A 27,385-nucleotide genomic window follows, 5' to 3' on the forward strand; every position below is an offset into this window, starting at 1 on the left:
CAGAGACCAAATGATTTTGGAGAAATGCAGATGAGAAAGAGCTTTTATACATTTAAAAAAATAATGCCATGTTGATCATGAGGGCACAATATAGGACAAAGCTAAGCTAAATGTAAACCCTGTCAGAAAATAGCAGTGTATTGCAGCCTCAGAAGTGTTCATTGCGGTGTGTGTATAGCGAGACAGAAGAAAGAGACAGTGTGTGTGCACTCTGGACAGGCAGGTGAGCTGGATGTCAGGTTAGCAGTAAACCATGTTTTGCATCATTTGATTGGCCTTCAAACTATTTAGAACAAATATCTACCGATAACAAACGGTGGCCGATTGATCAAAGCACCAATATCTGGGGGTGTTCGATTTATAACCCTGCCTGTCCCTGACTCTGGCTGCTTTAAGTAGAGACAGTGACGGGGAGACTTTGGTGATGGGGAGCTGTGGAGTGCTGCTGGTAAAGGCATACAGGGGAAAACACTGTGTTAAAGCCACAGAGATCACACATGTGATACAAATATTGGTGGTTTCAGGATTATTTGTGTCATTCTTGAGCAAGTAGTCACCTTCATTGAATGCCAGGTCATCAGGAAGCACTTCACTGACAAAAATCCTGCTGTTTTTCTGACTGTCGATGTGTCCTGTTACTGCAAAACCTGGAAGGAGGGAGACAAACAAAGATTGACAGGATTACATACAGCACCATGGGGTGGACCTAAAATGAAAGAAACAACTAGACCTTAATCAGTCCACTGAAGTGGCCGACTCACCAAAGTCTCCGGTGCCGCTCGGCCTGCTCATGTGCAGCGTAAACACATTAACTTGGACCACCTCCAACTGATCATTGACCTACGGGGTGATATCAATACACATTAAACAAAGAGTAGATAATGAAGAGCGCTGTGTGTCTATGTGTCATTTTGCATGTTTGCCCTCCTCACCACATCACAAACGAGCTCTCCGGGACCCACGTATCGAACTTCCACGCTTTCCCCCGCTTGCCTGTGCAGTCGCAGGCAGTGCAGGCCCGGGTCCAGCTGTTTCACCTGTTTACACAAGAGGCCATAATGTTCAACGGCCTGTATACACAAAATCATGCAACATATTTCATGCGCCGACGCCTAGTCAGACAGCTGCGGTGTGGTCGAGGCGTGAATTATTCAGCGACTTTACACTTTGTGATGAGAAATGTACGGTACGCAAAAAAGCTTCGCTCAAGGGAATATGGAGTGTGTGGGTCCATCTATGTGCAGTCATTGTTAGGGGACTGTGTGAATTCAGACACTAGATGAATAGGTGTGTTATTGAAAGCCCATGGGAGCATAATATAACTGGATCTGCTGCTGCAGATGCTCTAACAAAGACTGTTAACTAGACCACACCTGAAAATGTCTAACTCAAATTAGCTTTGTATTTACTTGAGAAGAAAAAATACATTCCCATTATTAAGTATGAATGGTAGGATCATGTAAAGGAAATAAAAGACTACTAGACAACTAAATCCAAACGCCATCACTGTTTTTGTATGTTTTTTCTTTTTTGTTTTTTTCCAACAACTGTCAGTAATATTGTTCTTTCAGTGTGGTGACACGTCATTATTTCTCCTCAACCAGCCGCCAATCCAACCTTGCAGGCTGCAGAGAGAAGGTCGGCCGCTGTCTGGTCCCTTCTGACAGGAACTTGGACTGTCAGGCCGTCTGGCATGTAGACACACGTCAACACGTCTGTGGCACCGCTGATGCTGTCCCACACACCGCCCTCAGGGGGCGACATAGAGTAGATACTGGCCAGCATGTCCAGCCTCTGTGGGAGAGGGTAAAAGAAGGCAGGGTGAAGAAAGATAAAAGGAAGAGCAGCATTGGATGGAGGAGGGAGTAAACAGAGAAGGGGAAGGAGGAGGAGGTAAACAGAGGGAGAGGAGGGAGCGGGGTGAGACAGAGAGAGAGCGGCAGACTTTGAGTAACAGCACACAAATCGATACAGTTCCATTAGTCTAAATGCTTGGCTGTGGATCAAACAGCGGAGCAAAGATGTCATACAATTAGCCTTTCAGAAATTCATTTGACAACATAGACGGCAGTTGCTCCACATAATAGTCATCGTAATGGCCGTGTACACAAGCGGATTGGCAAGGGTCGACTGGCAGGTCTAGACGTCCAAATGATATCTGCACATTTATTTGGTTTGAAAAACCACAAGAGTCATTTTGACTTAAGTGATGCATCGGGACGATTTACTTTAAATCAGTCAAACTTTCAGATCAGCCATTTGAAGGTAATTATTTGTTGGTGGCTGTAACAGTGAGGTTTGAGCTGGGTATTAACACAGAGGAGGGGGGAGTTAGCCCCCAACTCGGCCTCACAAGCAGCCATTTAGGGGTTTTGGTTGCGACTCTGTGTCTCTGGAGGGAAAAGTGCCACTGCTGCGTTGAGGGGCTGTGGGAGACGCCACAGTGCAGCCTAACACCGCAATTATCAAGGCCCCAGATCTCGAGGAAAGGCTCAATCACATCAAATGTACTGAAACTCATGGGCTGAAGAAGCCGGCGACTCAGCACTTCTGACAAAGACGATATGAGTTCTCGGTTAAACTGAGACGCAGGACCAAGAGGGATAATTGCATAAGTGAATAGGTCTGGGTGCACAGTGATGTTTTAAAGGCATTATGGGATCATAAAAATGTTGAGTGGTGTGTGAGGCTTTCTGTCTGATGTGCATGTGTGTGAGCTTTTTGTCTGTTTCAGACACTGGCAGCTTGCAGCTAATGCATCACCTCAAGAGGGGAAAAAAGACCTTTTTCCCTGCCAGACAAAAAGCCTAACAGGGACCAGCTAAGGCCTCTGATTCAGAGCATCACTTAGCACCGCACACACTTCTCAGTTTAGCTCAGATAAACACCAGCATACAGACAAACATTTGCCTAATTTGTCATCTAAATGTCCCCTTTACTAGTCTACCTCAGGAACCAGTGCCAAAGTAAAGGCCAGCAGTGTTCTTACCAAAATGTTTCCCCAACCTGTCGGGATGGAGGAACAACAAGGTGCCACTTCAACACCCACCTCTGCCTGCGTCTTAGGGATGTGAGGTCATGCTTACAAACTGAGGATGAAAAAACAAGCCGTCATGGCAACTGGTTGCATAACCGCCCTGTTTGTGTTCCAGTGAAATGGCGTGACAGGAAAACTAAGATTTGGTTGCCTACACTGACCTGACCAGCGGCTGACTAACACTGTACACTCCTTCATGGTCAGAGAGGGTTGTAATGGAGCAACGGTTGCCTGGTCAACGTTCCATGATCGACTGCCAGGAGTACAGTCCAGGCACGCGCTGGACTTCAACAAGTGCTCTGTGTGGTGAGTGTGTGTACTGTATTTATGTTTGCATTCAGCCAAATAATTCAATACTTCAGTCTTTCCCCTCAAGTGTTGAAATTATTTCCAAGTGGGCCGTCCTCCACCCCGCAGCTTCTAAAGATGGAGCGTGGAGTAATGGACGGTTTAGTGGCCGCGGCGCTAAAACACCCTTTCTGTTCCACTTAGCAACTGGGCAACACAAATATTACAGACCTGCCTGCAACAGATAGGGTGACCATGAAGAAGAAACAGAAGAGTAGTTGAGGACAATTTTAGACAATTTCCCTCTATTACATCTATTATAAGGGTATTACTCTTAATTTCCTCAAAGCTCCACCCAAAGTTCCTCTTTCCACGGCTGTGACACATTTTTCCACACACGCACACGGTGACAATAATGACCATCTGTACTGGCTAGCACCAGTGCCTGCTCCTCAAGTTAAAGACGAGGTGTGTAATCGTGGGTAGTGGAGTGTGGTGAAAGGTGGTGACACAGAAAGAGGGATCAGCCTGTCACAGACAAGGGTGGTAGGATCATGTTCATCAGCCAAGAAATTCAAAGAAGGAGAGAAGAAACACTTCTCTCTAACCAAAAAAAAAAGAAACACATGAAAGGAAATGGAGCTGATCCTTAATCGTATCCCTTAACCATATTTCCATATCCCTGCTCAACAGCAGCAGACACTTGTGTGAATTTTTATTATTTGACTTGCTTTAAAGTGAGTGTAAAATGCAGCACGCTAAGCTCACTGTTTAAAGGGACAGTTCACCCAAAAATCAAAAATACATTTTTTTTTTTCTTAGCTGTATTGCTATTTATAAGTCTAGGTTGTTTTGGTGTGAGTTGCAGAGTGTTGGAAATATCAGGCGTAAAGATGTCTGCCTACTCTTGAATATAATGGAACTAGATGGCACTCGGCTTGTGGTGCTCAAAGCGCAACAGATACATCCAAAAAACTCAACAGGAATGTCTCTTTCCAGAAATCATGACCTGATTACTCAAAATAATCCACAGACCTTGTTGAGAGCAGTTTCATGTAGGAACTATTTTCTCTCTATCAAATTACACCAGTCCAGCTGTATCACGGTGCAGAAAGAAACTTGCAATCTACCATTAACACACCTAGCACTGCTGCATAGCTAACGTTACAGCTCAGTACCACACGCAGAGTGCCATCTAGTTCCAGGCGGATGTCTCTACAGCTGAAATCTCCAACACTCAGCAACTCACACCAAAACAATTAAAATTCATAAAAAGCACTGCAGGTAAGAGGAAAAATACGTACTTTTGATCTTAGGATGAACTGTCCCTTATATCACATAACTCATGTTATTTTTTCTAGCAGTCAGAACATATTCACTCACGCCACTGCTGACAGAAGGAGTGGGTGGATGGAGGATTTGAAGAGCAAATACCAGCCACTATGAACTCTGCTTTAACCTCTATGGAGGCCAAGATAACCTCCATGTTATTGAAAGGTTCGATATAGATGTTTATCTCTCTCGGCTTTATGCGGTCGCAACCTACAGCTAGACAGTGTCATCAGCACATCGTCCACATGTTCAAATACAGCTGCTTGGTTCACATTGTGTAGAGAAGACAGCAACCACATGGACAAACTATCACGGATGGTCAGGCATTGTACATGCCATGTGGCTACAACAAAGCTTGGGCACACAAATGCAAACATACCCATCACTTGACTTCACTTCAAAGGATTAGAGGAAGATGATTGTTTATTAGAGTAATTCAGGGGATTTGACACAACAGGAGCAAAGTCATCAAGACAGAGATGAAGTCCTGTATGTGTTGGCAAAAATCAATACAGCCTTGCCATCCTCTCTCGCTCTCTCCTTTTCCCTGCTTCCCACCCTGAAGGGTCTTAATCCCCACAAAATCACACAAACTCTAGTGACAAACGCTTGGCCACATCTAAATCTGGGAAAGACCGAAACACTCAACCAAAGGGAAGGGGTTGCCGCATTTTAAGGAACATTAAAGCATCGGCCCAATGAAGGCCATTATTGTTTCCCCAAACCATTTCCTGTTACAAGTCCATTTCTAGGCCCTTAATGGGGGCAGTTTTAACACTCGCCACATTGACCACAGACTCACACTATGAATCATAGCATCCTGTGGAACAGCGATCTTCACAACGCCTGTCCGGCTCTGTCTAAAAGCGTCCATTATCCTCATCTGTCAGTGCCAGACTTGATCTATTCATCCAGGAAGGCTTTGATGAGATTTTATTTGACTGGACACACAGGAAAAGATATGCATGAAAGATTATTTTTAGGGATAATTGTAAAGAAATTCCTATTTTCTTATTCCCTCTTCCCAAAACACTCCAAAAAGTCACTCAAGGCCTTGTCAACAGGTGGGCTTCAGCCAAAATCATTCAAGAAGTAGTTTAGGGAATACCGTTATCTGCTTTGTTTGCCGAGAGTTACTTGAAAAGGTATCACTCTCATGACTGTTGATGAAGCTACATGTCACAGGTGTAAAGCTTAACTTAGCTTGGCATATATGCTGGAAACAGGGGGAAACAGCTCGCCTTGCTTAATCCAAAAACGTAAAAACAAGAATTTGTGGTTTTTGCAGAAGTGACATCCTTAAATCTTACCCCCATTGTACCAAGGCAAGAAATAATCTGGCATTTCAGTTTTTGAGTTTAACAAAGAGGATGTAGCATGCTAATTAGCGAGCCTTGGAGGTACTGGGAGGCAGATTTTTGGACCTCAAGGCAGAGCAAGGATAGTGGTTTTCCCCATTGTAGGCTTTATGCTAAGCTAATAAGCTAAGCTGGCAGTAGCTTCACATTCAACAGACATGAGAGTGATTGATCATCTCACCAAACTCTCGGCAAGGAAGCGAATCAGAATATCAAACTATTCCTTGAAAGGATGACTGATTTATTGCAACCTAGGTCATACTACTGACATTTTGTCCATCATGCAAACTCCTGACCAAGAGGACAAAGATGTGAAAGCTTGCAGAGGGTTGGAGCCAAAGATGTATGATACTAACTAGGGGTGTAATGATCCATCAATCTGGATCGATATATTGAATCAATGATGAACAACCCAGTGTAATCAATGCAACGTGAAAACATCGATCTATTTCATCATCTTAAAGATAAGCTTTTATTTTCCCCTCTGGGGGAAATGCTTTTTGGGCTGCAGGGGATTTTTTATGGCAATACCGCGAATGGCCACTGGGGCAATTTGGAAGTAGAACTGAGAAGCGTTATTGTTGGCCTGGTTAGAGCTGAAACTAACAGCATTATTTCACACTTGGTCGATCTACTGTAGGCATGTAACCACCCGATAACCTGCGAATGCTGCAGCTCCAGCGTCTGGCTGCTCAGATGGCCAGAATTCACACTATTCGATCATTCAACACTTTTACCATAAAGCCACACACCCACACTTTCAAGCACTTCTGGTCAACACTCCAACTCAACACTCTCCATTAACTCAATTATGCCGTGAATTTGATGCCTGTCCACAGCGGACTTTAACACGGTGTAAAAGTCTCTTGTTAGATATGCTGTCTATTTCTCTTTCAGACACCTGCAGATCAACATGAAAGGAATCTCAGCTTTGATCCTGGACAAGTTAGATACACAGTCACACACACTTTTTCATTCCCTCAAACAAACACACACACACACACACACACACACACACACACACACACACACACATACAAAATGTGTAAAAATATCTTTAAACAGCCCACTATCAAAGCCATGAAAGGCAGCAGAGGTCAAAGTAAAAGCGGACATGTTTCTGCCGCGGTTACTTCACGCTGAAACCGATAATTCAGCTCATAAAACGGTACCACAGGATGGATGTGACAGATGGCAGTGGAATTTTTAAAAGATAAATCAAAGATCTGCAAACCGTATAGGACAAAGTTACCGAACACTCTGACTCACCTCAGTGCTCCTGGGAGGTAGGGCGTACGTTTGACCTCCAGCATCGCTCTCAAAGATCTGAAAACCAAGAGGCAGACAGTTAGAGGTACAGACAGAGGGGCACCACACTGTTTGACTCACAAGCGATTAAGTGCCCAGCCACTTCGGCAACACAATATTAGACACACACGGTGCTATTATGTAGTTAATTAAAAACTACGTGTGGCGAGTGCAGCGCTTTGATACTGGCTTCCAAACGGGGTCTGCAGCCTTTGAAGGTGCAAACGGTGGAAATATGCTGTGTGTGTGAGTGGAGGGGGATGTGTACGGACACTGAGTGGTTTCTGTGTAGCAGAGAGATGAAAGGGGGAAACAGTCCAGTTACAGATGAGGAGGAGGACAAGCGCTTCCCCCCTCCTTCTCCATCTCCACATCCACCCCTCACTGTAGAAATCTCTCCATTCTTGATCCATTCTATCTTCCTCAACCTCTCCTCTTTAGATCCTCTCCTCTGGCTTGTGATCGGAAAGCGTGTTGTGTCAGGCTAAGCCCAATGCTTGAGGTGACTCTGCAGCCTCAGAAGGCTTTAACAGCTCTATAATACAGCCGTGACACCGAGCCATCCATTATATGAGGGTGTAACTCCTGCCCTTGCTCAAACGGGCTGCAGTTATCAGGTTTTGCTGAGATGTTTTGTCACTGGGCAGGAGATGGGTGGCATGGCTGGTGACAGAAATGGGGCAAAACAGCTCTGGCAGAAGCTCAAAGGTGCTCGTATGTTGCTGTGAGCTAACGCTGCGCGCACTTAAGTACTGGTGTGCGGAAGAGATTTGCGGGCACTATCCTTTTCTCTAAGGATCAGGATTACTCTACTCCAAAACAATCCCAAGAAGTTTCCTTTACAATCAGAAAACCTCTCCAGCTCCTGTTATGGTAGTAGGAACCCCCATGTGACCTCTGAGCGGCGGAGTATAGTAACTCTCCCTCCCTAACACAAGTACATTTATAAAGTGGCTGTAAACAGTGCTGCTTCGCCGTAAACTGACTAATTTTAGAAAGCTTTACCAACTCTCCCACAAATCCTCAGACCTTTCTGGCCTATTTCCCACAGCTGACTGCCGGCCAGCGTCCTCACTGTATACATAGCTCTGCTAAGACGGATGAGAGATGAGAAAACGAGAGGGAAGGAGATGGGGGGAGGTATGACATTGTGGGGCAAGGTTGTTGAGTGCGGCGTCGCAGTGGTAAATGGGATTCAGGCTTAGTCAACACAGATGAGTCAGTATGGAAACTGTGGGAGAAGGACCGCCGGCTAACACTCTGATGTTTATGCTCTGAGAAACGGGACGTTTGAGAGAGAGAGGACGAGGCTGAAGGGAAGAAACGGAAAGACAAATGCTCAGAGAAATCGGAGGGGAGAGTGAGATGAAACTCTGGTTTAAGAGATTAAATAAGTAGGATAGAGGTAGAGGCAAGAGAGTTGGAGGAAGGGGGAGTAAAAGGAAGGAAAGCACCGGAAGAAAATATCTCGACAATCTCAGAGAAAGCACAGTCTGACAACCTGAGAGGGTAACAACAGATTAAGTGGATGGAGCAAAGTTTGGCTCCTCAGACTGCCTCACTGTCCAAATCCTTCTCCAGGAAACACGTGTCTCCTCAATACATGAGAGAACAGCCAAGCAGCTGATGATGTCATTTAAAACAGCCACGACTGAATTCCCCAAAAGTCACAGAACAGACACCTAATACTACCAATGATCTTTCCCTCTTGCAGAAAAAGAAAAACAACACAAAAACAGCAGATGCCCAAGAACACACAGGAATGTGAAAACCCCTTGTAGCACTCATCAGCCATTTTCTGCTCCCGATTAGCCTCCATTTAAAGAAAAAAATACCAGAGAAGCACTAAACTGAGCTTGTAAGAGAAGGTGGACCTGAGGAAAAAAAAAATAAAGGGAGGCTGTTTAATATTTAGCGTCTTTACACCAACCATCTGCTGGTGTCTGCGGGGCTGAGGAAAGAGTGGAGAATGCCATCTACCACATATTGCTTTCAATAATTCATGTGTGTGCTGCAGCGCCACCTCGGCCTTCTGCACTGCGAAATGCGACTGGGCCTCATTAGGCCGGGCCGGCTGGAGTTCCCCGGGAAAATAACAACACACACACACACACCTAGCCACTAACAGACGTGCACAAATGCACAAACATAAATATAACAGAGCAGGTGGTGGGACCGGTGAGCTAGATAAGAGCAAGCGAAACAGGACAGGGAACATTTTGTTACCAGTCAGGAGTCAGGGCTCACCTACTGGAGAACATGATTGGCTATCAGCTGCGCTTGCTCCAAAACAATAAAACTCCATGATGACTTCACAGCATAAAGAAAAATGAAGGCGGGAATGCCAAAACCACACTACTCTCTCTTCCCATATTCTCAGCTAATGAACGGAGGTCTATAAAAGACGAGCAAACATGTGTTTCCTGTAGCGATCCTTAAAATAGACCACCAAGAGCGGAGTACTCTCCAGGGCCGTACCTTCAGGGTGCAGAGTGGTGGATTTCTGTATCAATAAATAACCAGCTTGCATGAGTCTAATTACTAACCTGAGAGGATTTAGACTCCCCCCTCTGCACCTGGGAAAGGAATGCCCCTCTGTGTTTATGTTGATGGGAGGTGTGCACGCGGGGAGGACGTGAGCTTATGTGCTTCTAATTAATAAAATCTCCTCAGGGGGGAAATGTGCTGAAAGTGCTGCATGACTGTACCAATCTTAAGCTTTCTTTCATGTCAACGCAGGCGTTGTGCATGCGAGTAAGCAATAAGGCAACATGCTTTCAGGTTGTTTCATTAAAGAATATGCCCAATGTGTATTGACGGTGTGAGTTTTTCTCTGCAGCATGTCCCAAGAGACTGCATGCAGTATACCTCATCACTGTGTGCACGCATGCATGAATTCTGCATGCTTGTGGTATGTGTTTGCATGTGGGTAGCTTCCCCTGCTGAAAACAAGAAGTGGGTGATCCTGCATTACAAATCTGCTAATCCAGACCACCCTAAGAGTTTCATTACTCTGGGATTCAGTGGAGATTATTTAGTCATTTCAAGGTCTAAGTGCTGCTGTCAGGCTTTCTCCACTGACAAGAACACAATATTACTGACATTAAGTTCATTATGTAATCTTTCATCATATTATCATATTTGTTTTCTTTTTTATTCAAGTCACGGGCTTCCTACATCCCTTAAACTGGTAACATTGAGAAAGATAGAAAGATTTTACACATAAGAATTTAAATATAAATTCTTTTATTACTAAAATCGCTTCCAGTTAACATTCTGGGACTGATACTGCATTAAAAGTACCCAAAATGTATATTTAAATGTCCCATCTTAAGCTCATTTTCAGGTTCATACTTGTATTTTGAGTTCTACTACAAAATGTTTACATGCTTTAATGTTAAAAAAAAACATGTTATTATTCTCATGCTGTCTACCTGAATATACTTGTATTCACCCTCTGTCTGAAATGCTCCGTTTTAGCACCTGTCTCTTTAAGTCCCCCCCTCCCGAAAAAGCCCAGTCTGTTCTGATTAGCTAGTGTTTCAAGGTCTTCCACATCTGCGCTCTCGGCATCACTGCACCGTCATTGCAGCTGGGGGATGACTTTAACGACACTGTAGCAACACTTTCTACCTAAAAATAGTAAAGTTGTACTATCATAACTTCACAGAAGTCCTGGTGGCTCATTGAAAGGCACAGTTTCTGAATACGGAGTGTGTGTTTTCCTCTGTGAATTGTGCATTTTGATACTTACACAGCACTTATAACTGTACAGTATGGGACCTTTAAACAATACCCAAGTCAGTCTGTGTGTGTGTGTGTGTGTGTGTGTGTGTGTGTGTGTGTGTGTGTGTTTAGTAGTACCTGGGACGCAGAAGGCCTCTTGTCCCGGCCCCTCTTCGTGAGGTTGTCGAGGCCTTTGAGCGAGGAGAAAAGGCCTCTCTTGCGCTGCCTGTGAGTCAGGGACAACGAGCGCCGCCTGAGTGTGGCCTCATCTCTGGAACAGATCTGAACGGACACACACTATCAGAACTGCAAATCATTTAGCTCGACAAAAAAATCCCATCTAATCAGGCCATCTTAATGAGGTTTATTTTCCTCCAGTAATGCATAAAGGGAGCGTGCGCTGGACGCTTTTTAGTTTCAAATGATTAAAAGATTTTTCAAGGTTACTGTTACACATCAAGGAAATTCAAACTGAAGTATCACGTACTAAAAGGAATGCTGAAAACAGGGCACAGCACTGCTCCTTTGATTCTGTATTGTGTATTTATTATTAGTCATTGATTAGCCTTTTCTGGCGGTCTGTCCTAAGCGTCCTCACCAGTGCATGGAAGGAGGAGACGGAGAAGATCCCCAGGCGTCCCAGGGTGGATTTGGTTGGGCGGCTAGCAATTGCCAGCAGGCTCTTTGGGTTGGGCAGCTCTCCACCCTGTAGACTGGCCAGGTAGCAGCGCATCCTGAACAGATCCATGTTAAACCTCTCCAGGTTCTGCTCCCACTGCTGGATCTGAAAGAAAAGGAAGATTATAACTTCACAAGTTAGGGCGAGCTTCTGAATGTGAATTCTGTGAGTATTTCAGGGTGGTGGCTGAGAAAAGAGTCGAGGGGAGGTAAAGGACAGGGCTACGGGCCCGGAAATGGAGGGGAGGCAGGAAAAGGAGAGTCAAAGAGGGAGATCCAGGGTCAGCTGAGTGCTTTCCATCAAGCTGCAATTGCTTGCAGATGTGGTGGAGGGTGAGGGCACAAATTGGTGGAGGTTTGATAGAGAGGGGGGGACTGCATATCTAGCAGAGGAGTCAGAGTGTGCGCAGTAAATCCTAATGCCCATTTTTTATGTAAGTCTAGAGAGAGAAGTGATGTTGCACAGACCACCCGTTAAACCCCCCGCACACAAACACACACATACATACACACAATTTACAGTTGCTTCCCCCCCCCCATCCCTGTTTGCTCTATGTAAGCTAGGAGAAAGTGCTTATTTTGTTGGCTGGAGACTGGTTTTAATGAGAACACTCAAGTTAAACAACCCACTATAACAACTGACTTTAATAGGTCTCGTCTGCACTGTGAGTTCATTTACAATAACACACCCTATGGCGTTGTCCCATTAGGTCTCATTTACGTTGACGGCATTCTTTAGAATTAAGAACAAACTGCGGAGGAACATGGGGGGAGTGTTTTATGAACCTCTGACTTTTTAAACATCTTAAACAAAGAACTTGCACAGAAAGAACCATGGGGCCAAACTGCGCTATGTGCTCAACCCATGAAAACGCCTGTGTACGTAACTGTGCAGGTGGCCTCGGTTAACAAGCCTCGAGTCGGTGACATTCTGTCATTATTCCCATTCCAGACTTGAACCATGAGGACAACTGCTAGGAATCCACATGCTTTGAGTAAAAAATGACCTTGCATTTTGGCATGTCAGTTATTTAAATAATTGGGAAAATGATCAAACACCAGAGTAAGGCATGAGTCCTTCACACAGCTAGAACAGCAAAGGACCCACATGTCAAACTTTATCGTGATTTATCTCTAGAAAATCAGTGTTGTTTATATTTTATCAGCTACAAAGTCACAAAAGTTTTTGAAAGTTCTGTCTTTGGTGAAATGTTTGCTCATGCGTCCCTAAGCCTACGCTTTTGAAAGAATGGATGATGCATTTTTCTTCTTACAAATGAAAATGAATTCCTAAGCTATGAAAATGCACCCTTGTTCTACTCAGGAGGTTTGCAGCTACGGCCTTAGTTGGTCTAGGACCAGTAGCTTTTAGTGGCTAATGTTAGCTAGCTAATGCTAACTTAATGACTCCTCTCTGTTACACTGTGTTTTAGCACTTAGCTTTATCCCATAACTGTCAATTATGGTCATAGTTGCGGCAGGTCAGCAAAGTTGCACCATCTTGTTCTACTATGTATGCCTACTGTCATTACCAGCTAGTCACTACCTATTGTTATGGACTATAAAGAGATTACAGGCAACAACCCTTATCTAAAAATGATATGTAGCTACATAAAGTATGCCAAAACAGCTTTTTACAACTTTCAATTTTCAACCAGCTTTGTATCATAACAGTGTGGGTGGTATGTGTAAATGAACTGTGGTAAACTTCCCTCCATCTAACCAGCAGCCAGATCTCCAGATTTCACTGGCTCTAGGGTTGTCGCTCAACTACAAATTTAACTTCCACATTTTTGTATGCTTCCCACCACAGACACAAAGATTATAAAAGCGGGTCGAGAGAGGGACGCCTCTTTGTCTCTCTGTTTTTTTTTTTCAAATGCAGACCAAACTCCAATGAAATGGTAAAACTAGGCAGCGTTGATCAAACATAAACCAAGATTCTGCTACGGTATTGCCCATTTCTCACTTAAAATGTTTTCAGAAACATATTTTAGTGCACTGTTTAGCTGTTATACGAGAACTTGTGAACAGGAAGTGGGAACCATTCTGTTTCCTATATTGTAAAAATGGAAGCTGAAAGAAATTTGATCATAAAGGAAAACTAGACAGGGCTCATCAAGTATGAACCAAGTTTTCAGAAACTATTTTATCTGAAAATTTACCTGTAATTCGAGATTGCTTGTTACAAGCCAGCATATTGTTCCCTGTGTCAAAATGGTTAAGTTTGCATTACGTCACCCGCCAGCGGGAGCGTTTATTGGTCCAGTGCGGAGGTTTTTTTTTTGACCTCTTGACCAATATCAAATGTCACAGCCCTTTACCTCTGTTCCTCTGATCATGTAGCACCAATTTCAAATGTATTTGCGTCTTTCTACTGCATAGACAGCTCTGCTCATCTTTCCAGCTGCGAGATTCTTCTTTTAAGGTGGATCTTCTTTTTGGGATAATGGAAGTCACATATTGTATTAGCATGGTTAGCGTGGAGCACAGAACATAATCAAACATGTGCTTCTTTTACTTTTTTACTCGTTCAGGTGTAAGTCTAAGCTTTGCTCAACCTAAACCTGAACCTTTACTGAACCTGAACTCAAAAACCTTGAACATAAATCCTCTGATAGAAGGTAAGTAAGCAAAGCACAGTTTTTTTATCTTGCTATTCTTGGGTCATTATAACACGGTGTTCTGGAGAAACTGCGAATTAATTCCGCTGAGTGGTTTGAAGATGACTTCAGATGGGGAGCAAGGTATTACTGAGTAAATCAGATAAGCTCCTTCCTCAAAAGCAAAGTCGAATTTAGGAGAGTTGCTGCTTTGGAAAAACTCCCATCTATGTATAACTACCACACAACATCCTAGCACGCTTCTGATTTACACGCCATCTGGATCTGTTTGTCAACAGTCTAAGGATCCACGTCTTCATTCAGGGATGTTCTAAAATAGTCCTGTGCATAAAATTCGATTTAATGATTCATGCCGGGATGAATCCCTGATGAACTGAATTCTTTTTTTTTTTTTTTTACAAAGGCCGACATGCAGTCTATTACTGCCTGCAACTAGCAGGCTTGAATGAGTGGAGTGAGACAATCAGCCAACATCAGTGAAAAGCGAGGCATGTTTGGGCCCATCTGGCCTGCGTGCACAACTTATTTACATTCATTTTAGAGCCATTAAGCTCGGCAGACATAAGCCTTTCTTTTAACAGATTCTCATCTTTTCTTATTCCCCCTCTTTAACATCTGCCCCTGGCTCTCAGTAAAAGCCCTAATGCATAATAAGTCTGTCAATGCAACTTGATCGCAGTGTGTGTACGTGAGCATGAGTGTGTGAAAGGGGGTAAAGGCAGTCTTCAAAAGAGGTCTACTGGCACTGATTTAAGCAGACACGAGTGGGGGTGGGGTACATCAAAGTGGTGCCCTGTTGGTGCCAGACAACCCCACTGAAACCTTAAATCTATCATCGGCCTCGGGGTGCCTGTATCAGAGTTCTGTCCCATACCCCTCTGACCCTATCATTGACTCCAACCCCGTCTGTGTCTTTGTCTACTCTGAGGTGGCACACTGGCTAATTGGAAACAGATACAAGCACATGGTCAGTCAGTCTCGCAGGCAGGCAGTGACATCTCCATCGGTGATTACTACGATGAGCTATCCAGCTTCTATCTTGCTTGTTCTTCATAATAACATGCTCATATTTCCACTCTTGGCACTTTAACGACAGACCAAATAACAGCCCTTCTAATAAGTGTCCATTTCGCTTTTCTAGAGTATAACCAGTCAATGTGAATGGACATGAGCAAACGTGAACTCATGGGACTTACAGAGGCAGAAACATAAGTAAGAGGCACTTCAAGTCAATGACCACCTGCGGCACAGGTAAAAAAAAAAAAAAAAAAGCAGCTGGATTTCCCCACATTCAATGACAAACACCAATTTCTAATAAAAGTATTTGGGTTCTTCCTAAGCTATAGATTATGAGCTTTTTATACCCGTCAGTAATCTGCTGTATGTAGGCTACAGCACAGCGCTGGGTGCTTTGGATTCTCCCCCAGGCTGTGAGGAGGAGGACGAGGATAATGCATGTTGAGAGCCCATTACCAGGAAACATCTGGAATCTCAATCTGATGCTCGGGGAGCGAGCTGCTCCCCTGGGCCCCTCGCGATGCGTTTGGGGACTGATGCATTTAGGCCACTTCACCCACCCACAGACAAAAATAAAAGCACAGCCTTGTCACCACAGTCACAAAATCAGTAAAATTAAGTAGGACACATCATGTGGTTGCTACACGTATCACATGGAATAATGACACAGTATGAAGATAAAAATGTAGCATGAAAAGAGCACGCGTCATGCCACCTGATCTGTCTATGCGGTAAAGAACCCCGGCAGATTTTCTGTGAAATTTGTCCCAAGGGCATGAAATGTATAAGGCGGTGTTAAACGTGATAGAGGCCTCCCATATTTTCAGTGACGCTGGTATGAATTCAACAAACGTCCCACTATCAGTATCATTATCACTGGCTCACCTGGTTCTCAATAGCCTTGCGGTTCTTGGGGTCACTGACCACCGTCAGCTGCAGCTCTGCCATCTTCTTCATCTTCCCGTCCATGTCGATCTTCTGCAGCAGGCCGCGAACCTGGCTCCGCAGCAGGCGCACAGTGTCCTCCTTCCCCTGGCGCTTGGCCAGCAGCGAGGCACTGGCAGAATGGATGGCTGTCACCCAGTTCTCCAGATCGGTCTGGTTGCTGGCCTGGAAGGGCAAAGAGGGACAGGGAGTTCGATTTGATGAAGTAGCGAGACCAATATTCCCGCTACAAGCTGGATCCACAGAGGCAAAGCCTGATGAATTGGCCTGTGATGCAAAATGCACTGCTATTGTGTTATTCTACCATCTATCACAATAAGATCATTGGGTGGCAAGCGGGGCTTTGCTGAATCAATAAAAAGAAAAAGTGATTAACAGTGCCTGTATGAGAAAGCACAGGTTACGAACTGTTGCTTAAATCAAATACACATTTTCCCTGTTAATAAGCCATTTCATGATTATCCTTCTGTCTTTATAAGGCGATTCACACGGAGGCAGCACGTCGGTTGACAAATCAGTTTAACCCTCTTTAGATTGAGAATGACTCATGCTCAACAGTCCATGTGAGGAGAAACAAAAGGATGAATCCAGGCTGTCTTCATGCTACAGAGCTGATTTTCTCTCTGCTTGCCTCTGGGGCCGCTCCATGCGCTGAGCTGTTTTATTAGATGTAGGTCTGGATACCACGACATGCCGCAGTCTAGGAAGCATGTAATGGAGGAGGCTACATGGAAAGAGCAGAGGCTAGGCATGAATATGGTAGTGATATGTAGGTCAGTAAGCACAACGGGCAAATGGGATGTGCTCTCAGACCCTTCAGTTTGGGCACTTTGCTTGCAGGTCCCTCACATGCCAAAAATTGGTCATTTCGTATGCTGCACTCCAGGGAGGGGAGCTAAAAGGTGCATGTCTGGTATAATTCAACTACAACCATGTACTGCTGCTGTGCACGGCAAGAACATGCTGCACTCCTACACTTCTTGTCTGTTTAGTGCATTTACTTTCATCTGAATAAGCTGACAACGTTGGTTAGACTTATCCCCAATGATAAGACTCTCCCAATGATCAGCAACATATTTCAGAAAAACCTGTGTGTCAAGCAATGTGCTTCACCTGGAAGAGGTAGACGTCTCCATAGGAGTTGCTGAGGCAAAAGACATTCTCCTTTTTGGGGTGCTCGGGGACGGCCTGGACGACGCTGTCCTCGGCCAGGAGGGCGTAGCGAGGTGAGAGCTCCTGCTCCGGAGAGCCTTTACCGTAAGTCTCATAGAACAGCAATGTGCATCCTGGAAAAGACAGAGTGAAAACACACAACAGACACAAATGTTGACGAGTAAGTGGTGCCGAAAACAAGCAAGCGTACATCATCAAGGCAGGTTTCTCTTGACTGCGAGTGTTTGGGTTTTTTACAGCTGTCTCATAATGTTTTACAGACAAAATGTCCTTGTGAAAACTTCTAACAAATGAAGTTCTGCAAGACTGGAGCACACAGAAGTAGTTTTACGTACTCCCAAAAGGCCACAAATAAAAAGAGCGTCCTTGCTTTTACCTTTTATTTTTTCTTACTTCTAAGAGGTGCTTTTTAGTAAATACTTGAAAGCAGTGTCGTAAAAGCAGCATGTACACATACACACATTTGGTGGCCTGAATTTTATCATTTGGCCAGAAGCACCAGTATAATTCCCTGTAAGCTTTTAGGTTAAGAGGGAAGTATAATCGCTCAATGTCAAGAGTGATGTCACGGTCAAGGACGCGACTGCTAATAAAAGAAAGAACAAAGAGGAACCATCTGCCCCTCAAAAATGAATTATGGAACTAAAATTTGGATAATCTACTTACCTGTGAATTATTTTAAAACCTTAAGTCAGCACATTCTTTGACTCGATTTCAAGGTGCATAATTTTTCCCTTCCTCCCCTCCAGCCTTCAAGATTCAAGCTCACCTTTCAGGGTCACCCAGTACTGTTTCCACTTGCGGCGGGTCACCAACTCCAGCTTCCTGTCCTTGTGCAGGGTGACGAGGGGTTTGAAGGAAAGCCAGCCGGCCCGTCTGACCACCCCTTGCTCCTTTTCGAACAGCAAATCCAGCTGCTCCAGAGAGCCCTCGGCCGACTCGCTGCTGCTCTCCCCCTCTTCGGTGCCTGTTGATGGGTCTCTTCTCTCGCCACCTCCACCTCCTCCTCCTCCCTGTCCAGTGCCGGTCTCTAGTTCCCTCATGAAGTTCTCATAGATATTCTGGCGGAGGGCGTCGCTGGTCGTTTGATGAATGGCTCCTGATGACTGGGCCCTGGAGGCTCCTGGGAACCAGAGGAGACTAGAGACCTGGGAGGGGGAGCTGGTGTCTGCAGTCAGGCCATCAACCCCACTGTCGAAGGCATCGCTCAGGTCTTTGTACCTGGTCTCCTGATAAGGAACAAAGTTAAGAAAAGATGAGAGGTGCATGAGATGATGCAGGATGATGGACAGATCATGTGGGGTAAGGACAAGATTGTCATGACAACTATAAAATGCACCATCGGAGTCGTTGGACTGGTTTTAAGACTTCCAAATCAGAGAACAGATTTACTGTTCTAACCTACATTTAAGCAAAAACACACAACGTCACACACCTCTGTATCTACAGCAGAGCTTACACTGGGACAACAATCAAACTGTGCTCCTTTCAATTAGCCACAAGGTGCTGCAAAGTGGAGGAGAAACTTTTGAAAACATCTAGTCAAACCACTCGAACCTACTTTAAAGTCTGCGTTACAGTCACTAAACCTTTCGCTGGGGCTGAGAAACTGGGACAAATTTCCTGTGCTGGCACCTGGGTAGTTGGAACCCTCCAGGCTCAGACAATTTCACGTCATTTGAGGTCTGCTGTGGCTTCCCAATTCCCCAAATGAACACTTGACGGAATTGCACTCTTTCATGCCTAATGACAGCCTACCTACACTTGACTAGATTGCAGCATTGATTCTGCCCCTGGCAACAGAGTAGAGTGCTCTCAACATGCAGACAGAGAATATGTGCCGTCATGCCGGAGCTCATCCTTCGTCTTTTTGTTTGTTCCTGTGTCTCACTTGTCTTCGTCCACGTCATCTCAATCCCGACTAATGCTTTTCCTCTTGTTGATGCATAGGAAACAATTAAAATTTGCCAAAATCATCAGCAAAGACGAGAACAGCGCATAAAAGCATATACAATTTTTACTTTTATCAAAAATAATAGCAAGGTAATGCTTTCTTGATTCCGGCAGCTATGAACCCTGTGAACCCCCAGTGTTCACTTAAGGACAGCCTTTGCGTCCACCTGCCACCATGACACACAGTATTTGTGTAGCACAGCCGTAGGAAAATGTGCACTGAGCACAGGGCGAGTCTTTTTCTGCTTTTTTTCCTTTAACTGACACAGCTCCGAATGTGTCCACCCATCACTTCCAGCTGCTTTTCATTACAAGCTGGTTCTTGGCCTTTGGCACCAGGGTTGTGGTCTGACCTTTAAACCCACAACAGAGCCCTGGAATCCAGGTGGAGAGGAACCAGAGCTGGAGGTGCTCCTGATTTTGGTTGACCCTGCTGAAAGGAGGCACTGTGAACTGCTCTTAGAGATATATGTGCAATGGAGGTTTGGCAAACAACAAAATGGCCCCAGGAGAACAGAGGAAAGTCGGTCCAGAGACCAGCTTGAAGCTCCTCGGTGACTTTAACAGGAACTTGCAGTCCGTGTCAGGCACTAATGATGCATTCAAATGGAATCAGGCAGATGGTGGACGGCAGACGACAATATATCGCAAATGTGATGCTGTATTGTTTAGAAAGAATGGAATAAGATATATTCATGTCATTTCATGTTTAATATTTTATGTGATTTTTCCAGTAATGTCCAGTAATTGTCCAAATCACCTAGTTTTCTCTTTGTGTGAAGGGGCTACGCAACATTTGGTTATAAATTCCGTCGTGGAGGATGGCAAAAAGTAAAAATATTTTCACTCTGAATGTTAAATCAGTCTTCTGTTACCATAGATATTCTCTGCTGGCCTCACCTAATTTTACCGTCCTGCTCTTGTCCACCAAATTATATCCAGCTTGCCGTCTACAGTCTCCCTGATTCCATGTGAACGCAGCATAATAAAGAGAGCCCCAGGCGGTAATCACTTATTCTTTTTTTTTAATTATTTATTCAGCTGAACTATCCCCAATTAAACTATGTCTGGCTTCAATGGAAATTTAGTCTTCTTATCATTTATCTCTAAAACAGAGCCCAACTTGTTACAGTTTGTCACCAACACATGGTGCTGGCACTGGATTTCATTTTCTCCAAGTAATCACACCTCATTTAAAAGTTTCTCAAGGATTACTGCAGGCAGAAAACAGCCTTCTATCTGTTATATTTCTGGATAAGAAAGAAATAAATCTGGGTGTGCTAGTCTGCCCTCTAAAACACTCAAGCGCCAACACATGGTCATAGATTAGCATGGCGTTATGGCGAGCAGGAGATTTAGAGGCAGACATTACTGGTGCAAAGTGAAAGCTGTGTAACACTAAAAATGAATCCTGTCAGTCTACTGCGTATTAGTCACTACAGGAGGGAGTGACAGCGTCAAGGCAAAGTATCTCATATATTTCACTTAGCATTATCTGCTGTTTAAGTGCAAGGAGAGGCTCACACATAGAAAAACGCAGCGACTGTTCTGTTTTGTCCTTTGGTTTGTTGTCAGCCCCAACTGACTGAACACCAATCCCTATTAGCAGATTTACTCTCTGAGGACAGCAGAGCGGAGCCCCGAACGTCTGCACCACAAAACAGCCAGAACAACCATAAGTCATTCATTAACATTAGGGAAGGGGTGGGGTTCAATCTTCAGCTAGGATTTAGTTTCACTCTAACAGAGCCTCTCAAAGGCTTACAGCTATTCTCTTGGCAGCGCCCAAACAGCGTTCTTAAAACTTTTACAAGGCAAAGCTAAACGAATTAATGCAGAAACAATCGCTTTCAAGCCTCAAAGACAAGAAAGGGACACGAGTAAATGCTCAGATCCAACAAATGTTCAATGTCAAATTAAAGCTATTAAGCATGTAGTGTTTGTAAGGACGAAATCCCATGGTTCTTGCAGACAAGCTGTGGTTATTTCCAGCCTCAACTCTGACCTGTGCCTGTATGGTACAAGTATCGCTTACACTACTGAGAAAAATATATATCAGCTGTCTCATATGTTGCGTCTCATATGATAGTATGGGAGCATGCTGCAACGTTCCCAAATGTCTTAACCATCAGTTAGCTTGAAACCTTCAAAAACTTGTTAAATGAAACACTGAAAAATCAACTACATCAACTACCTCACAGCCTTCGTATACGTCTTACGGCAAACAACACAGCTTAAAACATATGACAAGTACTGTACATCCAAATCACAAACAATCAGTACGCAGTAACAGTTCAGATGTACCCACCCAGATACAGTCATCATGAAACCTGCACATCAGCCCTGAACATCTCTTCCTCTGAGGATCGTCCATGTCTTACAGTGTGTAAGAGGAAGTACCTCTCATCCTTGCTCCATCCTCACAAAAACAAACAAGACCCAGTGCTGGCTGCCTTACAAATTTCATTTTGTGCCGCCCCACTGTGCCCCGTCTCCGGACAGCTGGTGTTGCAGTGCTAAGGACCAGAGGACGGTGGTTGGTTCCTGGCCGTGCCAAGAACACCGCTGTGGCCCGCAATCAAATAAACCTTGCCAGACAGGAAACTGTCTGTGCATGGCTGTTAGTGATGCCCTCTCCTGCCTAATAAGCTGTAGCTCTAGGGCTAGAAGTAAGGCGGTAAAAGAAGACCGCAATAAGAGCGTGAGAAATGTATCTACTGTGTGCTTAAACTATGAGGGCTGGAAGTTATGGGACGACTACAAACACCACATCTATGCAACCTATTGTTTTACATACCGTGTAGGTAAGATCCCTGTATGATCCCTGCGAGTAAAACAGGAGTGTGAATCATTACAAAATGCTGAGCATAAGACTAATCAGTGTGATCCCCTGAGCCCACCCTGGCCACACTTACCTGAGACTTTCTCTTCTTGCGGCTGAGGCTTCCTGTCCAGTCACTTAATCGCCTGATGCGATTTTTGATGGAGTCTTTCTTATGGAAGATGAAATCAGGCCCAGTCTGCTCCTGGTCAGGATACTGGTCCAGATCCTCACTCAGAGTGTGGGCTTTGGGCCTGCGACAGGGCAGCGTGTATGATGAGTACTGGCACGCCTCAGTAGATTCTTCCTCCAATGGAACATCCAGGACTGATGCAAAAGAGGCTCTGTGGGGCCTCTGGCCTGGTGTAGGGTCCTGTAACTGGGACAGGTCCCTGGCTGTGGGAAACGTGGCAGCCATTGTGGGGTCCTTGTAGAGGTCTGTGATGGACACAGGGGGAGACTGTTCAGTGAAGGTGTCAAGCTGGTGGATGGGGGAGTGGACCAGTGTCCTGCTGGCAGAGCAGGGTTGGTCCTGCTCACATAGCTCGGTGCTGGGCCCCCAGGGAGAGTCATACCACGAGCCATCGGAGCTAAGAGAGCTTCCTTTGCTGGTCCTGGCTGTGGAGGAGGTAGAGGCTGGTGGGGGACCGCTGCGGTGGCCGTCCTGCCTGCTACCACTTGAGCCAGGCAGACTGGGAGTTGAGGCAGACTCTAGGTTGGGGGAGAACTTGAGGAGCTGTACGGGGCCAGAAGCCCCATCCAGGAGGAGGGGATTTCCCGAGGTGTTGGTAAACTCCACTCTGAGACTGCCATCTTTCTTGATCACCACCCGTGGGCTGCTCTGCTCCTCTAAAGCCTCGTGCTCATCACTGTGTCCATTCAGGGTGCACCCATTAACATCAGCCCCATATGGATTATCTCCGTACTCGTCTGACATATGCCGCCTTCTAATACCACATCCAGGCGATCGATGCCAGCGATGCTCACCTGGGCTGCCCCGTGTCCCCTTTGAGACGTAGTCACAGTGCCTAGGGGAGTAAGGCAGCCGGCTTTTAGGAGGGGACAGACAGCCACGACCAACACACCTGGACTTGTACCCTGAACCCACTGGGGCACTTTTCCACCATGTATGGGGCGACAGAGCGTCATCTTTGGCTGAACGGAGCTTCAGTGAATATGGCTTTGGTTTCCCAGGGAAGACAAAGCTGGTGCCTTTGGGGCCCTGGATGCTATACTGGCTCTCTGAATTCCCCATCGCTGCCTGGAAAAACAATGGAGACAAAACCATAATGTCACCAGCATTGTGCTACTGGAAAATCCATGGCACTCACACATAAGGCAGTATAATATATATGGCATGGCATGACATAATGCCAGCTCATCTGAGACATAAAATGAACGTATTACTCATAAACAATGACTACACTCTCATAAAACCATACACACACACACATAATCATTTAGTGGCTGTTTCCAGAGTAAAACAGCAGCAAGTCTAATACCTTCCTTATGTCTTTCAAAGAGAATAGCTATAAGTAATTCTTTCACATCTGGTCATCAACCTGTATGGTCTACCCCCCTCTCATTTAACTACATTCCTCCATTCTGCCTATAGAAAAATCACATCAGATGAACAGGCTTAAAGCTGTCAGGGTTGTTATGTGTGACAGAGTTCAGGACAATGTGAAATCACTTCCAGACCATCCACAACACTCTTACATTAGTGACGGAGAACCGTGACCAGGAAGACATTTCATTAAAGGGTTGATGTTGCTGTAGATAAAGTGCTGGGACACTGTTGCCCGTGAGAGACAGCGCTGTATCTGCTGCTGTCTGTGATGTGATTACATAATAGGGACGACTAAATACCTTCAACAGTCTTCAAGTCTTGGAATAAGCGCAAGTGGATTAGGAACTACGACAAACCTTTCTATTACATAAACACCTTTCTTTTAAAGCCTTTTTTAGCTGTAAAAGAAGTTTAAATGATGAACAATTTTAAAGAACATATTTGAATCTTATGGTAAAAAGAGAATTGACAGATTTAATGTGTATAAGGGAGGGACACATTTTAGATTCAGGGTTGATCCGATACCAGAATTGGAAATGCCTCTGTTACTGGCCAGAAGGCTGGATCAGGTATCGGTGAGTACACTTGTCCATGCACCGATTCAATACTACGTAATTCATTAATAAACTCTGACGTATTTTCACACCTGGATAAAACATAATGTAGGACATCGCTCTACCTGGCTTAATCTTGGCAAGGTGCTGGAAACATGAGTCCAAAGATTTCCATCAACTTACATCTATGCGTTGTTTGACTCCATACACCCAAATAAAAAAGCAGTTTTCCATCTTGTTTGCCGCTTTAAAACAGTAGCCTACACAGCAAGTTGTGCTGTGCAGCAACTGACAACTATTGTGATAGAGCGGTGAGAAATAATTGATTTCCAGTAAATATTTTGGCATTAGCTGTTGATAAAAATGTCAGCAATGTTAGTCGTATTTTACACTGGAAAGTCCCACCAGTAAAAAGGCAACATGTACAATATGCAAGGCTTGAGTTTCAGAGTTAGTAAGCGGTATATTAAAGTGGTATTGGGAATGCAAAAATACTATTGGGACATCTCTAGTGATCAAGCATATTAATACTGAGAAACCAAATATGAAGGCCACACACTCACCTGTCTGAAGTTCTCTTCTCAGATTGGAGCTCCTATGTGCAAGCTTCCCTCCGCCTCATTCCTCAAAACAAACTCATTCCTTCGTCCTCTGGCTCATCTGAAACACACAGAGAGAAGCTGACTTAGTGCTCAGTCTCTTTCTGCAGGACTGTAATTCACCACATGTAATAAGCTCCGTGTTTGATAACAGGTGTGCTAGTTAAAGAGTAGACCTAATCCGCAGCATTTGGGAGAGGACAGTGTTTGGCAGGCAGCCGTACTTGTTTCTCGCTGAGATAAGCAAACCCGCTGCACAACTCAAACAATATCTGAGATCTTACTTGTGGCAGTCTGAGAGTTTCTGTATCTGGAAAAAAAAGCATTGATTTTATCAGCAGGTTTGGAAACAGGTTTCAGCCAATATCCTGGAGACAAAAACATTTCCTCTCAGAAACCATGCAGCCCTAAAGTATCAAAGAAGTCTCACGAACTTCACTGCAGCCAACTTCCCAGTAGTATCAACTAAGCTTTGTACTACACAAGACAGCACAGTACAGTAGTGCCACCCTGGCGCTACAGTATGACTAGTTGAAAAATTCACTCCACCCCCCAAATCTCTCCTCAATCAGCCATCCAAACCAAACATTAGTAGCATTTTTCCACCTCCCCGCAAGTAAGTGACGTCAACTTTGATCGGGGTTGGGAAAGTTTTTGAAAGCCGGCTACAGTTTACCCGTCTGTTTATTTTTAAACCTTGGAATCCTAGCTTGCTCCTTTTTTTTTTTCACTCGTCACCGCCAAATTTGTCCGGGGGCAGGATCCAAAACCAGAAACGGCTGAGGAGAGCTCTTTGTGGAGGTACCAGGCATCTTCTGAGTTGCAGTGTGACTCCTTCATGTGTGTGTGTGTGTGTGTGTGTGTGTGTGTGTGTAATATAACCCACTTACATGCATGTGGCGCACACTCCAGGAGGCTTTCAAATAGTGCTAACTCCACTAAGCCTCGCAGCACACGTACAGAATGCGTAAGGTTACAGTGTAAACACCCTCCTGTCAAAAGCCCTAACCTTCGGGATTAAGCGATCTGCAGCATTAAGAGTTTATCTGCTCCTGCTTGGATGCACCTTGACTGTGAGGCGAGATTAAATAGTGTTGGCTGACAAAATGGACTACAGTGAAGGAGTAAAGGAGTGTGTTTAATACATGAAGCTGAGGGGGAATACCGGGGGGACTTGAATATTTTAAATGTAAAGCACATGAGGTACTAGATCCCGAAGTTCAAGGACGGGGCAAAGATCCAGACTTCAGTGCAAAAAAAAAAAAAAAGAAACATAACATGGAGCCTCACAAGGAAATTATTCTCTCCTTCTTTAAACTGTTTAGAATGAGTGTGAAAAAGTAGCACTTGAAAGCTCAGTGGAAACTTGGCTGGAGACATGTGGGCCTGGTAATGAACTTGAACCATCACTCTGAGCTGATCAGAGGATTAACCAACCACTTGCTTCTTTCGTCATGAATTACAGGGTGAAGGCATTACTGGTACTGATGGAAAATGGTCTCAGCCCTATGACCATGAACCCACCTACCCCAGCAGCCTTCAGCCAATAGCACTAATATTTCTAGCTTGGTCATGCCCACTCAACTGGGCCCAGGGATCACTAGGACCCTAGGCAAATCCAAACCTATAGCACTTATGGATGCATGGTCAACTGCAATTTACTCGGCCATCTCTAAGAATCTGAGTCCTCTTCATTAAAAGGTATACTATTCAGGATATTCCTTATACAATGCATACATTCATACAAAAGTAATCCCTTTCAATCATAACTGATGACTCTCTAGAAATGTGTTATGGTGTACTTATCGACAGAGACTCTGCCCTCTGCCTGTATTTCCTTAGTTTCTTCATATTTTGCTATTTTGGGATAGGAATTTGCATTTCCTAGGATGTCAAAGGCATGACCCACCCTACTCTCCCTGTGATTGGCTAGTACTTGTTGCCTTCAGTGTTTAGGTTGCTTACGGTTTAGCCATGAGTAGTGGGATTGCTTAGGGTTAGGGTAGGATTGTCAGTGTGAGCCAATCAGACCCAGAGTAGGGCGAGTCATGCCTTCACTATCCTAGGAAACTCAAGTTCGCATTCATGGGACGTTCCTGGACATGTAGCCCCCGGGCAATAGCAGCACGCAGGTGAGGTTGGGGTTTTATAAAAAGGTAGCGACCAGGAGCCAGACCATAAGCAGCACATAGTCATGGGGAAGCTATGAAAAAATTGTGGACACAGTGCTAAAAAAGTGCAATACTGAATAAAGTGAGGCGAAACACCAAGCGGAGAAAAGCTTGTTCCAAACCGAGAGTAAATCTGGGGTTGGCTTCCTCTTTCACTTTCCCTGGGGAGAACTGAAGGAGAGGATGGGGATGAAGAGTGATGTAGAGCTGGCCTGTTTTCTGTTGGACACG

General features: G+C 44.7%; 1 protein-coding gene across 4 annotated transcripts in view; it reads right to left on the reverse strand.

The window, feature by feature from the left end:
- The window catches only part of tiam2a (TIAM Rac1 associated GEF 2a), a 106,355-nt gene that overhangs the window by 28,663 nt on the left and 50,307 nt on the right, over nt 1-27,385 (reverse strand). For 3 of the 4 annotated variants that reach the window (XM_049595968.1, XM_049595967.1, XM_049595969.1), the window contains exons 2-13: nt 24,948-25,044; nt 22,355-23,521; nt 18,256-18,715; nt 17,427-17,599; nt 16,254-16,478; nt 11,648-11,833; nt 11,188-11,331; nt 7,285-7,341; nt 1,618-1,794; nt 933-1,037; nt 762-840; nt 558-647 (exon numbers count right to left, since the gene is read on the reverse strand). In XM_049595968.1, the coding sequence (XP_049451925.1) occupies nt 558-647; nt 762-840; nt 933-1,037; nt 1,618-1,794; nt 7,285-7,341; nt 11,188-11,331; nt 11,648-11,833; nt 16,254-16,478; nt 17,427-17,599; nt 18,256-18,715; nt 22,355-23,515 (2,857 nt within the window). In that variant the 5' untranslated portion in view covers nt 23,516-23,521; nt 24,948-25,044. Of the gene's footprint in view, nt 1-557; nt 648-761; nt 841-932; nt 1,038-1,617; nt 1,795-7,284; nt 7,342-11,187; nt 11,332-11,647; nt 11,834-16,253; nt 16,479-17,426; nt 17,600-18,255; nt 18,716-21,747; nt 21,846-22,354; nt 23,522-24,947; nt 25,045-27,385 lie in introns of those variants that run through there. The other variant, XM_049595970.1, reaches the window with a different exon arrangement.

Source organism: Epinephelus fuscoguttatus, linkage group LG14 (assembly GCF_011397635.1).
Source record: "Epinephelus fuscoguttatus linkage group LG14, E.fuscoguttatus.final_Chr_v1".
NCBI classification, from domain to species: Eukaryota; Metazoa; Chordata; class Actinopteri; order Perciformes; family Serranidae; genus Epinephelus; species Epinephelus fuscoguttatus.